The sequence below is a fragment of the Athene cunicularia genome (assembly GCF_003259725.1).
Source record: "Athene cunicularia isolate RWA chromosome 5 unlocalized genomic scaffold, athCun1 chr5_part1, whole genome shotgun sequence".
In the NCBI taxonomy this organism is placed as follows: domain Eukaryota; kingdom Metazoa; phylum Chordata; class Aves; order Strigiformes; family Strigidae; genus Athene; species Athene cunicularia.
The window spans coordinates 32,727,908-32,741,058 of NW_020799101.1; the positions used below are offsets into that span (position 1 = coordinate 32,727,908).

At 33.8% G+C, this 13,151-nt stretch overlaps 1 protein-coding gene across 4 annotated transcripts in view; it reads right to left on the reverse strand.

The window, feature by feature from the left end:
- DPH6 (diphthamine biosynthesis 6) overlaps window positions 1-12,256 on the reverse strand; it is a 211,449-nt gene extending 199,193 nt beyond the window's left edge. For 3 of the 4 annotated variants that reach the window (XM_026849931.1, XM_026849932.1, XM_026849930.1), the window contains exons 1-2: window positions 12,159-12,250; window positions 9,644-9,837 (exon numbers count right to left, since the gene is read on the reverse strand). In XM_026849931.1, coding sequence (XP_026705732.1) covers window positions 9,644-9,837; window positions 12,159-12,228 — 264 coding nt within the window. In that variant the 5' untranslated portion in view covers window positions 12,229-12,250. Of the gene's footprint in view, window positions 1-9,643; window positions 9,838-12,158 lie in introns of all 4 variants that reach the window. The other variant, XM_026849933.1, reaches the window with a different exon arrangement.
- Window positions 12,257-13,151: the final 895 nt, after the last annotated feature.

Sequence of the window (13,151 nt, forward strand, 5' to 3'; positions counted from 1 at the left end):
ATGCAAGACCTAGTTTAGAAAAAGCAGCAAGCACAAGGGAACTACGTTTAAAATTATTTCGTTTTGAAGCTCCACTTCAAACAAAAAAGTTCAGGAAAGCCTACACAATGCAGAAAATCCCATCCAGTTTTAATGACTGCCCTGAATGCCTGATAAAATTTCAGATTTTCACTAGATAATGACATGAGAGCTTATAAACCTAAAAGATGACTCAGAACTGTCTCTTTTGTTCCCCTTTCTGCATGTAAAACAGTCAGTGAAAAATCAAAATCTTTCCTAAGTCTAAACATCCTGTTCTTTACCTGAATGCTCAAAACCAGCTGTAGGTAGTAACCATGTAAGGAAAAACTACAGAGGGCACTGTTGTATCAGTTTTCAAGAGTTACAATGGTGACAGGGTCCAACAGAAGACTGTCAGGAAAATAAATAACTAGCTAAAGAAAGAATCCGGAGTTAGGAGAGCATGCAAATGCACTAAACCTAAAACAATAATAAGGCAAAAAGACTGAAGCTGTATTTCTGAAGGAAAATGGACTGAAAAAGAAGTTCACGTAACAGACTGTCAGGCTGATAGGAATACTGCAGTACACATATTTGGCATTTTCCTTTGTAGTACTTTCCATGGAAAAGGTAACTAATCATAGCGCCGCCTTATCCATTGCAAACAGCAACCTATTACTGGAACCCCACTCATAATCAATATGAAAATGAGTGCCGACTGTTATGCAATTCTTCTACAGGCAGAATTTATCAACAGAAAGAATTATCTCCTTACTGTACAGTCCTTTTACACTGTAAAAGGCCAGTTTCATTTCATAATACAGTTACAAATCAATCATTTCTATTTTGAAAATGGTAATGTTGGTGCAATATAAACCAAATGAAATCCCAGCCTTTCCAAAAGAATTGCCTTTAAATATACTGATCAGAAACAGTTAAGTGTCCAGCTGAAAATAACATAACCATGAAAATGCTGTATGTATGACATCCTTATCAAAGGAGAGGGGGTTAAATAAGTCAGCTTAAATAACTAAGTAATTGTATAAGAAAGCAAAATTGTTTTTATGCAAAGAATGAGCTTCAGAGATAAAAATATTTATGAAGACAAATTTGATAAATGTTTTACTGTTCATTTATATGAAATCTCACCTGTCCTTGATTGTATTTTATTAGAACCGCAATTACATTTCATTAAACATTAATAAATTTTAAAACATATATTACTGCTACCTAATGAGAACCATAAATAATATAAAGCAGCCAGTTACTTCAGCACCAACTGACATAAATACTTTTTTATTTTTCATTTTTATCCTTAAAAAGCACGATGAAGATGCCAAGTAAGAAACCAAAGTACTGAAATAAAATATGGTTAGTATAGTCCATCCATTTAAATGAAACTGTAGAGAAGAAAGGTGTTGCTCTTTTTCAACAATGTGGTGGCAAAACCCACAAGCAGCATGCTTTACAGCAGTACTGCAAAACACACAGGACTTTTATGAACATTGACTCAACTTCACATTTAAAGAGGAAAGGCTACATGAAAGTTATTTTCAAAATAAGTTAGGCAATAACTGCATAATAAACCAAAGAATAAATGTTAACAGAGAAGATGCTCAAGCAAACAAGACATGTACCAGAAAATTGTCTACAGCTATGTGAATGAAAGAATGGAACCAAAACCACAGAGGGTGCCTGTGAGTACTCACTCACATCCACATGCATAACAACTGTGATGGTAACCGTGGAGGAATTGTGTCTCTACACATGCAGAGAGAGGTAAGACATAAGAGGAAACTGCCACAAAAAATGAAAATCCAGTTGTTTTCTTTTTTTTAAATTACAAAACCAAACACATTTACCAAGCAAGACCCCAGTTCCTTCAGACACTGAGACCTGAAATTCCTTCTACATGATCTAAGTAATTGTTTCAAGCAACTTCTTAATAAACAAAACCAAAAACTAATGTGCATGTCAGAAATACAGGCCTTGTATATACAATGTTAAGTGGAAAAGTTCACTAAATTTCAAATTTGCATATATTCTGTCTTTAGCCTAATTCTGCTTCTAAATCAGAACTATTTCAGAATTGCTGAACATACCACCAGTCTAGTAATCTGTTTATCTTGTTTTTTATTAGCACTGCTTCTAGAAAAAAAAAAAAAAAAAAAAAAAAAAAAAAAAGTTTAGTGTTATTTTATTGTTTCAAGGTATTAATAAAATTCCGGTGGTATTACTTTTATACTCCTCTTGAAGTGTGTATGATTGCAGGCAGGCAGAGAGGTTGCATGTGTGTAAACAAACCTTGTTAGATACACAGTATTAATAAAAGAAATGCACACTGACCTACTAAATATACACTACGACACTAGACTAAAATAGATGTTCTCAAGTTAAGATACGTGTTTGTTCTATGTAAAACCCAACTGCATTTTAACTCAGAAATGTTGCAGTTCATTCCTACAGACATGCAGTTGGATCCAAATGGGGCTGTTACTGAGGCTGTTGAGTCTATGCATGTCACTTAAATAAAATTCAAACCATGAAAAAAGTTTTGATAACGTTTACAAAATTGACTTAAACATCTTAATGTATTTTTCCATTTAACTACAATACTGAATGCCAAAATGTTAATAGATAACTCTCTAAATATTCAAGATATTTAACAAGATATTTGAGGTTCCTTTCTCCCCATGCAATACAGCACATTAAAACCAATTTTACTATCATAATTTATTCAAAGCTTGATTATGAGCAATAGCTGCGAGAAGAAATACAAGCATTGTTGATTCATACACAAGCATTTCACTTAACTACATTGGATAATAGCAGTGCTCCTAAAGGAGTATAAAAGCAAAGTGATTAGAAGTCATTACTGTTAATTAGCATTCACTTTACATTGATAGGGATGAACCTTTTCTGTGCCGAACACATAGAAAGCTTTTATCTGAAATCTGCCAAACCTGGTCAAGGTAGGTACTGAAATAAAGTGTCAGTGACCAGTAAATTGAATTCAAAACAACAATAACAAAAAAGCAAAACAAAATCTAAGGATGTATCATCATCCAATTAGTGAGGTTCAGTTTTTAAACAGGAAAAGGTTTGAAGGGAATGAGTAAAACTGGAAACTCATACTTCACATTCTGCAATCTCACTGATAAAAGGAGGAAATGTGTGTTTATCAAACTTGCTGCGAGTGCACAGTTCATTTGGTGTCCTGTAAACAATGCCTGGCTGCCCACTTCCAAATGCATGTGAGAATCTTGCAACCCAGAACATCATATTCAGCAGGCAAGGTCACACTAGAGATGCCCTGGAAATGGGAAATTAGGAAAACCTGGCAATCAGAGGTTTAAAGCTCACCAGAACAAGCCCTCAGGCTTGCTTACCATCTTTCACCACCAGCCTGACTGTCTCTGCTTATTCAATATTAACACAAGACTGAGAGTGAGTGAAAACAACTCCACACACCTAACAGGGAGAAATACAGTGACTTTTTTGTTTACATAAAGCTCAACATTTCTCACGGTAAGAAACTATCTCGAAGATGTTGCTCAGTATCCCCTTCTGGAAAAAAAATTGACCCTTCCTGAACAGTTCAGATGAGACATGGAGAATGACAGGCATCCTGTTGATTAAAAAATTTCCTTGTTCCCATCTCATTTTAAAATTCAAACTAAAAAAAAACCCTAAACAAATCATGTTGGGTGAATGGAACAAGATACATAATTATTTTTACACTGCTTAAAACACCGCAAACTATGCAATCACTTCTTACCATCTTCGCTTAATTCACACTGTTATTCACTGCTGATGGCAGTGGTCATCCCCTAGATGGAGGAAGCTATGGAGCTCTACTCCAGAATTAATTAAAAAAAATAAAAACAACAAACAGGTCAATTAAAAAAAAATCAATGAATGTGATGAGTGCAAAGGGACAATTCAAATTCTCAAAGGTGAAAATCTAGTCATTATAAAAGGTAGAGGGAACTTAGTCTATGCCACATGAAAAACCACAGCAAATATATTGTCTCAAAAAACCCCCCTTACTTTATGAAGAAGCGCAGTTATTTATTTCTTGCAGGGTAGATACTCATTTTATTAGATTTCTAAAATTCCACATTTAACTTTCACGTCTAAAGGCAAAAAGAAATGTGCTAAAAAGATATGGTCTCCAAACTTTCAACTAATCAACATCAGTAGTAGAGGGCCCCAAAAATAAATTCCATTGGTTTATCTATCACTGTTCCCCCTAACTGCGCACTGAAGATTTTTTAGGATGTTTTGTTTAATACTGATGTCATAATTTCACTTGCTGTACATAAATTCTATGTTTCGATCGCTGAATTATATATAAAGTTAATCCAACAATTTATCAAGGTGATAGTATTCTTGATTTGCAATAATCTTAAAGCACAGGGAGAAAAAATAAGGAATGATTATTTTGGAAATTCAAATCAAAGACAAATATCTCTTCCTATAATTTAATCTTTTGCAAAAATGTTGAGAAATATACCCTTGAGGAATTAGTCTATATACCTACAAATAATTAAAATTGTAATAGGAAATATATCAGATTTTCTTCAACTGAAAACATGGGAAATTATGGGAAATGAGAACTGTTCTGCATGATTCTGAACTCTGAATTCCATCAGTGAGTGGGGAAAGCTACGTACTTTGAACTTATAAACTGCAAAACCAGTTTGGTGAACATCATGCTGAGGTCCTCAGATTACAGATTCTTGAAATCAATCGGGATACCATAACTAACAATATTTAGATCTTTAAAACTCCTAAGAAAATCTGTGAACTTTATTTGTATGAGTTAATAGTACACTATTAGTCTTTATCATGTAAATACTATTACTGAAGTCATGTGGACCACTGAGAGCTGATTAAAATGGACAGCTAAAAGCCAAATGACTATTTCTAAATACTTAATGTTTCTTTTAAGTGCATTTTACAACAGTGAAGACAGTGAAGCAATGCCTGCAGTAGAATACAACATTTTATTAATGTATGTTTCCTGATGGGAGCATCATTTGGCTGTACAACAGCCACAGAAAGTCAGTCATCAGACTGAATTTGAGAACTCGTTTGGCCTATTGGCCATAGCAGTTAAATTCTGGAGAAGGGTAAAAGGAAGACTGTTTCAATAGCATGGAAGACTAGGAGCAATAATGAGGAGCTGAAAGCTTTATCTTCTGTGAGGGAATTAAACCCTATCCAAAGGCCACAGAATAACCTTATATTTCATCCATTCATCTTAGACCTTGAAGAACTGTCTCCTGAAAAACTCCAAGACTTAGGTAGTTTCACTCAGTAATGATAGGACCTATGTTTACCTCTACTCCACCTGAATCTGCACTGATAAAGTACTTTGTCTGAGACAAATTATCATCTTAAATAACATCTAAAATTACAAAGCTATGGCAATTTTAACTCTCAGACAGGAATACTTCCTGGTTTCAGTAAACATAGTCTGGGTCCATCTCAAAAATCATGATCCTGTCCTTGAAAAATAACTATTAAATACAGGAGTCACAGTGTATTAATAAACTCTTTGTTACTGTAAGTAAAAAACACGTTACTTATTCTTATGACTGAGTTATAAGATCACTGCTCCAGAAGATAACAATATTTTAGAAAATGTTTTCTTTCTCTCTCCTTTCTTGTTACTGATAGATACAGTGCCACAACCAAAGACTATTACAATTCAAATGTTTCATATATCCAATATATCCAACATCAATTATTACTTTTCAGCTGATGATCAATGGATGCTATCACATTTAATAATCCTTCAGTCCTGAGATCAAATATATTAATTGTTTTTAAATTTCTTTGAAGTGTACTCTGGGGTTTTTTGCAGGTTCTGATCCCACAAAGGGCACCACAAAGAACTCTTGACAGAAATAACATGTTAAAACTGGAAATGCACTGAATATCAACTTGCATGCTTTACAATAAATACGGGTAGATATATTACAAAGAAACTATAAATAGAATCAATTTTTGAAATACTAATTTCAAAAAAAAGTCAAGTAATGATAAATGTTATTGAGAAAGATGAAAAAACAGACAGAAGAAAAAATATTGTTATCAAGTTCAAGAATTCTACAAACCACTCCAACAGCAGAAACTTACCAAATACAGGCAAAGATTTCACAGAGCAAAGGATATAAGACAAGAAACTTTTGAAGTGGACAGAACTGTCTACTGAAACCCAGAAATGAAATAAATTATCTTGTATTGGTTTGTATAGTCTGGAAGCTGCTACAACCACTGCTCTAAACAAAAGTTTAGCCATAGTTCCATGAGATACAGAAAACAACCCAACGTTCAACCCACCTAACACTACTTGTATATGTGCTTGCATAAAACATCAATGTATTATTTGGACAAGATCATAACTACAATGAAAAGGGGAGAAAGCAGTTAAATATGCCTATATTGAGGTGCTGTAAGAAAGCTTCATAAAAACACCTCCATGCTCCAGTCTTTCCAAGCACTAAAGGGAAAGAAACAAAGTTTTCCCACACATTTCCTGGTTTCAAAGACAGCTCCACGATAAAACCCTGGAGGATAATTCAGATAACTAAGAAACTCTAGTGCTTACACGCTTTGCTGGAAAAATCTCCAATATACAAAGTGACAAACATGGCCAAACGAGGCTACTGGTAATCCCTATTCAGTAACATGGAGAGTAGATTAAATTATTCCTTAGATTTCAGGGTTTACATGTCTCACAAAGTAAATATTCTACTATGAGGTGAGGACTGCATAGTAAGATACATTTAGATATCATACAAATACCCTGATATGTTTCACAATATATATTGAATACAGAATCTAAAACAGGGCTTTGGCAACTAAAAAATAAATATAAATTTCCTTCATACCTATCAATCATCTGAGTTTGTGATAATAAAATTAGCAGGTTTACAGTCACTGTCAGTCAATATCACTTTCTGAGTCCCATGAACTAGAACAGGACTGTCATCCTGGGCTTCCTACCACTGCAGAGAAATATTTAACTTTTTGGAAATCTTGTTCTTACAACACTCTTTGTAAAAACATCAAATGCTTCTGAATTCATACTAGTTTTTCAAATGTGTTTGTTTTCTTTTTTTACGAAAGAAGTACTTGCAATACAAGTGTTCTTTACAAACGGAAAATGAGGCACACTATGTGATTTTGATCTAAATACACCTTTCCTGTATTCTTGGGCCCAAACCATTTGCAGAACTAAATCTGAGCAGTGTTTTGAAATTACATCCACTCAAGGATGCATTCTGACAAGGCATCCGCAGAATTCCTCCCCTCCCTTCAACTGAATGCAAATTGATCTGTTTAAAACTATTAACATCTGGGGAAAAAAATTCCGAAAGCATAATCTTCAGTGATTAAGACTTACATAGTAAAGCTACAAAACTGCAGTTATAAAAAATGTGAAAAAATAAAAATAGAAAGCTTTCAAAGATACTGTTAACACACAAAAGAAAATTTTTCGTGTCTCAAAATTAAAAAAGCAAAGACAGCTTCTGTACTTTACATACCCCTGATAATTTTGCAATTATTCATCCGAATATGCAAGACTTCTACTGAAAATTTTGCACTGGAATTTCATAGAGAGGTTTGACCGTAAAGACATGGTTATCCAAAGTCTAACATAAAGGCAGTACATTGTTAATATTTATGTCTTTAAAATATAATATAGTGGAATTAATATTTCTATATAGGAAAGAAACAGTTATTTAGTTCCAGACAACTTGATAACATCTCTTTCAACTATAGTTATAATTATCACGTACAAACTTCCAAAGCAGAAGTTGTCAAGATTTAACACTAGAATTAATTTACGTCAGGCATCCATTTCTCCAAAGACAGCAAGAATCGAAAAGGAAGTATCATCTTAATTGCCACTAATCTGACCATTTTTAATTACATTGATCAGTAATTTATTATTTTACCCAGTGGCAAAAGGCTGTTAGTATTCAGCCTTAAGAGACAGCATATACTAGTCATTCTAATTTCCAGTATTATCACGTTCAAAAGTGATTTAAAATCACTGTACCATATTTCTTTCAATTCCCGTACTGCAAGATATGCACATTCCATTGAAAACCTCTGTGAAGCACTCTAAAGCATAATCATAGCACCATTTAGGTTGGAAAAGACCCTTAAAACCATTGAGTCCAATTGTAAACCTAACACTACCAAATCCACCACGAAACCATGTCCCCAAGTGTCATATCTACACATCTTTTAAACACTTCCAGGGCTGATGACTCAACCACTTCCCTGGGCAGCCTGATCCAATGCTAGACATCCCTCTTGGTGAAGAAATTCTTCCTCATATCCAATTTAAACCTCTCCTGGTGCAACTTGAGGCTGTATAGCCTACATGGACTGTTCTCCTGTCTTCTAGTCTCATACTCCAACACAGGTGTATGATCTTGATTCTACTTTAGAAGAACATGATTTCCCTGCCAAAAATGTTTATATATAACATTTGACTCCCACATGGTTCAGGAAGCATTTTTCACTCAAACCATATTCTCAGGTCTTATCTGCAAGTTATTTTTTTTTTTAATGAACAAAGAATAAGCCTAAAGTTTTTAGGTTCATCAATCTCAATTCCCATTTCAGTGGAGGAAAGAGGGCTAGAAAATCTTCAACTGAACTGAACACTACAAATATCTTTAGCTGAAGTTTCAGAAAGTAGTCTACCAGTTTGATCAATAAAATGAAACATGTATTTACTTTTTTAAAAACATCAATTAATATGATTTTCTGAACATAGCATTGTTTTACAATGTTGATGACTGCAGTCATCAACACAATTAACTGGAATAGAGATGGCATGTTCAGTCAAAACTTGTGTAAAACCTCTGGATTCAATGGGAAGTTTTCTATTTATTTCAATTAGATCTTTTTTAATTCTGGTGGAAAATGAAATACTATGTGAAACATTTTGGAAAAGAACAGAGAATAAATTTCAAGTAGTTTAGAAAATACATTCATTATCTCCCTTTAATTGGTTTTATAGCTAAAAAGGTTTGATATATGTTATTGCTATTATGTGATATATTAGAATATAGTTACAGGGCTGCTAGAATCAAAACTATCAGTGTAAAATATTCTGTAATACTTTGAGAATGATCTGCAACACACAAACAAATAACAGATTCTGGTTTACAGAGTGTAAGTCTACACAAATGGAAATGTCTAGACATTACTTTCCGTATACTGATAAATGCACAAAGCCCAAAAGATTCCAGCAATCAAGCAATGCATTATTTCAAATATGAAACTACATAAACAGTCTATTTATAGATAATTATGATTTTTGTAGTACATGTGAAGCACCTGTTAAATGTGTTTTTATTAAACAGGAACAAGGTTTTGGCTTGAAATGGGGATTAGTAAGTCTCATTTACATTGGGGAAAAAGGAACAAATTTATACTATATATTTAAAGTAGCTAGGAAGAACAAAGGAATAGAAATAAAACTTGTAAAAATGTTCAATTTTTTCTCAAAACTTTCCTTAAATACCTACGTGGATCATTTACTTAAATCCATAAATGAGTTAAGCAATCTCATTGTCCCCAATTATTTAATTCTTTTCATTCAGCATACCTTAACAAGTTTCATGAGGTGGTAAAGATCTTCAACCTCATCTTCCTGACATGTGGTATACACTTTTCCAGTATTTACACTGGTACCCTTTATGAAAGCACGATAGAGTGGCAAATCCAAAGCATCAGCATATAGGTCAACGGCATGGTGTCCTACTGTCTGATACATATAGCTGTCCAATTCATCAGTCTGCCCTGCCACGATTAAGAAACAATCATATTAGGTACATTATTTCAGCAATTACAGAGAATCACAATACTACAAAGAACTGAGAAGATCTAAATGTTAATATTTTTTTGTTCACAAACATGTTTGGTGACAATATCTCTATAAACATGATAAGGGGAAAAAAAAGTTTTCTCCACCCAATAGACCCATGGAGAGGAAGACATCTGTCACAAACATGGTGCATATTCGGAAATTGTGGTGTCTGTTTCTTTTTTAGCATTCTCCCTGCTTCATCCAAAAATCTCATAACAGTCCAATTCTGCTCCTATTTATATGGTAATTTTAGTAGGAACACAGTTCAGAGGCACAAACCCAGATGCATTTCAACATACTTGGAGCAGAAAACTCAGAATGCACTGCAACACTGAAAATAAGCAATAGGTTGTCAAAATTTCTAAAAACTTTACTGTTAAAATTGTTATCATGGTCATCAAGAAAGAGGAAGAGATTATTTCTGCTTAAGTAGAAGAAAAGTAAACCATTCCCATGTTTTGACATTGCTTAATATATTAAAAGAAAAGGAAATCCAGGCCCTTTCTACCTTCAGTCCTTTTAAAAATTAAGCTCAACATGAAATCAGGTCTTTGCTGACATTTCCTTAACCAGGAGAAAAATTTAACTGGATTGTCTTAAATCAGTTTGTACCTAGCAGGTAAGAAAGAAACAGCTAAAATGCAGACATCATTGTTTAGAATTAAATCTCGAACTATATGATAAACAGTTTACATATAAAATCTTCCAGATAATTTTTCAGATTGATAAAGCAATACATCATTATTGGTGAAATCTCTATTTATTAAAAGATAACACAGTTTGTTATTTTAATGTTAATTCGTAATACTGGAACTTCTCTTAATTTACACAGACACGCTAAACATCTCTGCTGTATACCTATGTAGCACACACTGCAAAGAAAAATGTCTGTGACGTTGATCAAGATAACTAATTTGTGATGTAACAATTAGGTTATGTCACATTTGATGACATACAACAGATGCACTTATGCTCAAAATAGGCAAATCCAAACCAATAATCACAACTAACCAACCTAGACCAGAAGAGTGTTTTTCAACATACATGAATATGACAAGGTCTTTAAATTGATATTCAGTTCAAAATACACAGTTTCTTTATTAATTGAGACTCTCCAGGCAACAGTGGTACAAGATAAAATAAAATGAATGGCATTGAATCCACTATTGCCTGAAGCACCTCAATTAACTTTCCACAAAATTTCCAACGACACACTTAAAGAGAACATTTTATGATTTTAATGACAATATTCTACATTTCTGATGTGGATAAATTAGTTTAAAGACAACATATTTCAACAAGATTAGAGATGATTATGTCCTAGCTACCCAGAAAATGAATTGCTCCTGTACTCCCAGGCATTTGCCAGTTCTCTCTGTGACTCATTTGTGATGGCAGCTCCCTTTTTTCTTCGCTTTCTGTGTATCTTCCTACCATATAGTTACCAGATATCATACTTAACTGTTTAATACACGTTGAACAGTTGACCTATGTTAACATACTTTAACATTCTCCCCTACCAGCTGGGAAACAACTCATTTCAAGTCTCACTTCAATTTATGCTCCAGTCCAACACAAAAGTAAGTACTTAGCTCATCCTCTTACCTCACCACTGACTTAGACTACCTGAGTTTCACCCACTCTCTTTCACAGAAATAAGGCTAGGTGCAGCCTGTGAGCAACTGATCAGAAAACTGGTTCAAGCTAAAAGGAAAAAAGGAAGGCAGGAAAAAGAAGTGCATCAAGGTCATTCCAATCCAGATCAGTTCCTCAATGCAGTCCACGAACGCTGGGCTAGAATAATGGAGGAAGATACACAAAGCTAAAAACAAACGAGCAGCAGCAAAACTGCGTATTTTTGGCAGCTGAAATGGTTTATGCCACTTTAAGGCATTTCTAGAAATACAAAGTTTGTTTTGTTTGATGATATCCTCTACCACCTTTTACTATTTGTGCAACTTAACTCACAGAATCCCATTGTTTACCACCAGAAATATTTGCATTCTCCTTCTTTCAAATTATGTAAGTCTTTCTTTTACAGATCTTCATCTTCTTGTGTTTTTTCCCCTTTGATGAAAAAACACATTTAATACATCTACAGAGGATTTTCTTTTTTCTACCTCTTTTAAGATTTCTAGATTTCCCTGCGATATGCAAAACTATATAACCACATAAAAGAACTTAATTCAGGCACAGCTGTGTCTCCATTGTTTCTAATATAAAAAATCTTCTAGGAAAAACATGGCTTTCATACCTGTGTTTTCAGCAGGTCTTAAATTGGCTAGAGCAACAATCTGATGTCCAGCAGCAACACACTGCATCATATTATAACAGCTGTCCTTCCCACCACTGTAGGAAAAAGAAAATAGTGGCAATTAAAAGTACGCATTAAAGTTTTAGTCCCTTATTACTTCTGCCTAATTACTTAAAAATTAGTATCATCAGAGCTGGTTATAAATTTTTGAAATAAAAAAAAGTTTGCAAAATACTAGCAGTAGGAAAAGGATGATTTCACCATATAACATTTACTAGATATGTATAGTGCTTACATAGAGTATCCATAAAGATCCAGTTCTGTATCTTATAACTAATTGGAGATGTTCCATGAAGAACAGCCACTTACACTGGAATCCCTTCAGAACAAGGACTGTATTCTACTCCAGAGATAATTAGTCTGTACTCATTACTAGATAACTTGGATTAAAAATTTATCTGCTCCAGAGTTGCCAGCATTAGCAATCTTTTTAAATGAAGACTCTCCTGTTAGGAATAATGTTTATCCTTCATGGGATACTTTGCGTAAAGTTTCAACATTTTAAACATATTTCTCATTCTCAAAAGCTTTAATTATTACAGGCAATAGGTTCAGTTGACACTACTGAACATAAATTTTTTTTACTGCATATAACTGCAAATAAAAATAATTACTGATTAAAAAATATAAAAGCTAACAGAACAATATTCTTCTCTATGGCCAAGAAATGATACTCTGACACAGAGAATACAATTATTTTTTGACATTCATTCAAGATCTACTGGAACCTTTTCCACTATCGGTGAGGAAAGAATCCTGCTCTCTTCATGTAACTAAAACATAGTATTTTTCATGGATTCTAATCCCCATCAAAAGAAATACTATAGTCTAACAATAAAACCGAGTGCTTTAGAATACACACTGCTTACAAAATCCATGTTCAGACTTGCAGACTTCGAACTATAACTGCAGGTAGAGATTCTTTAAAAGCCA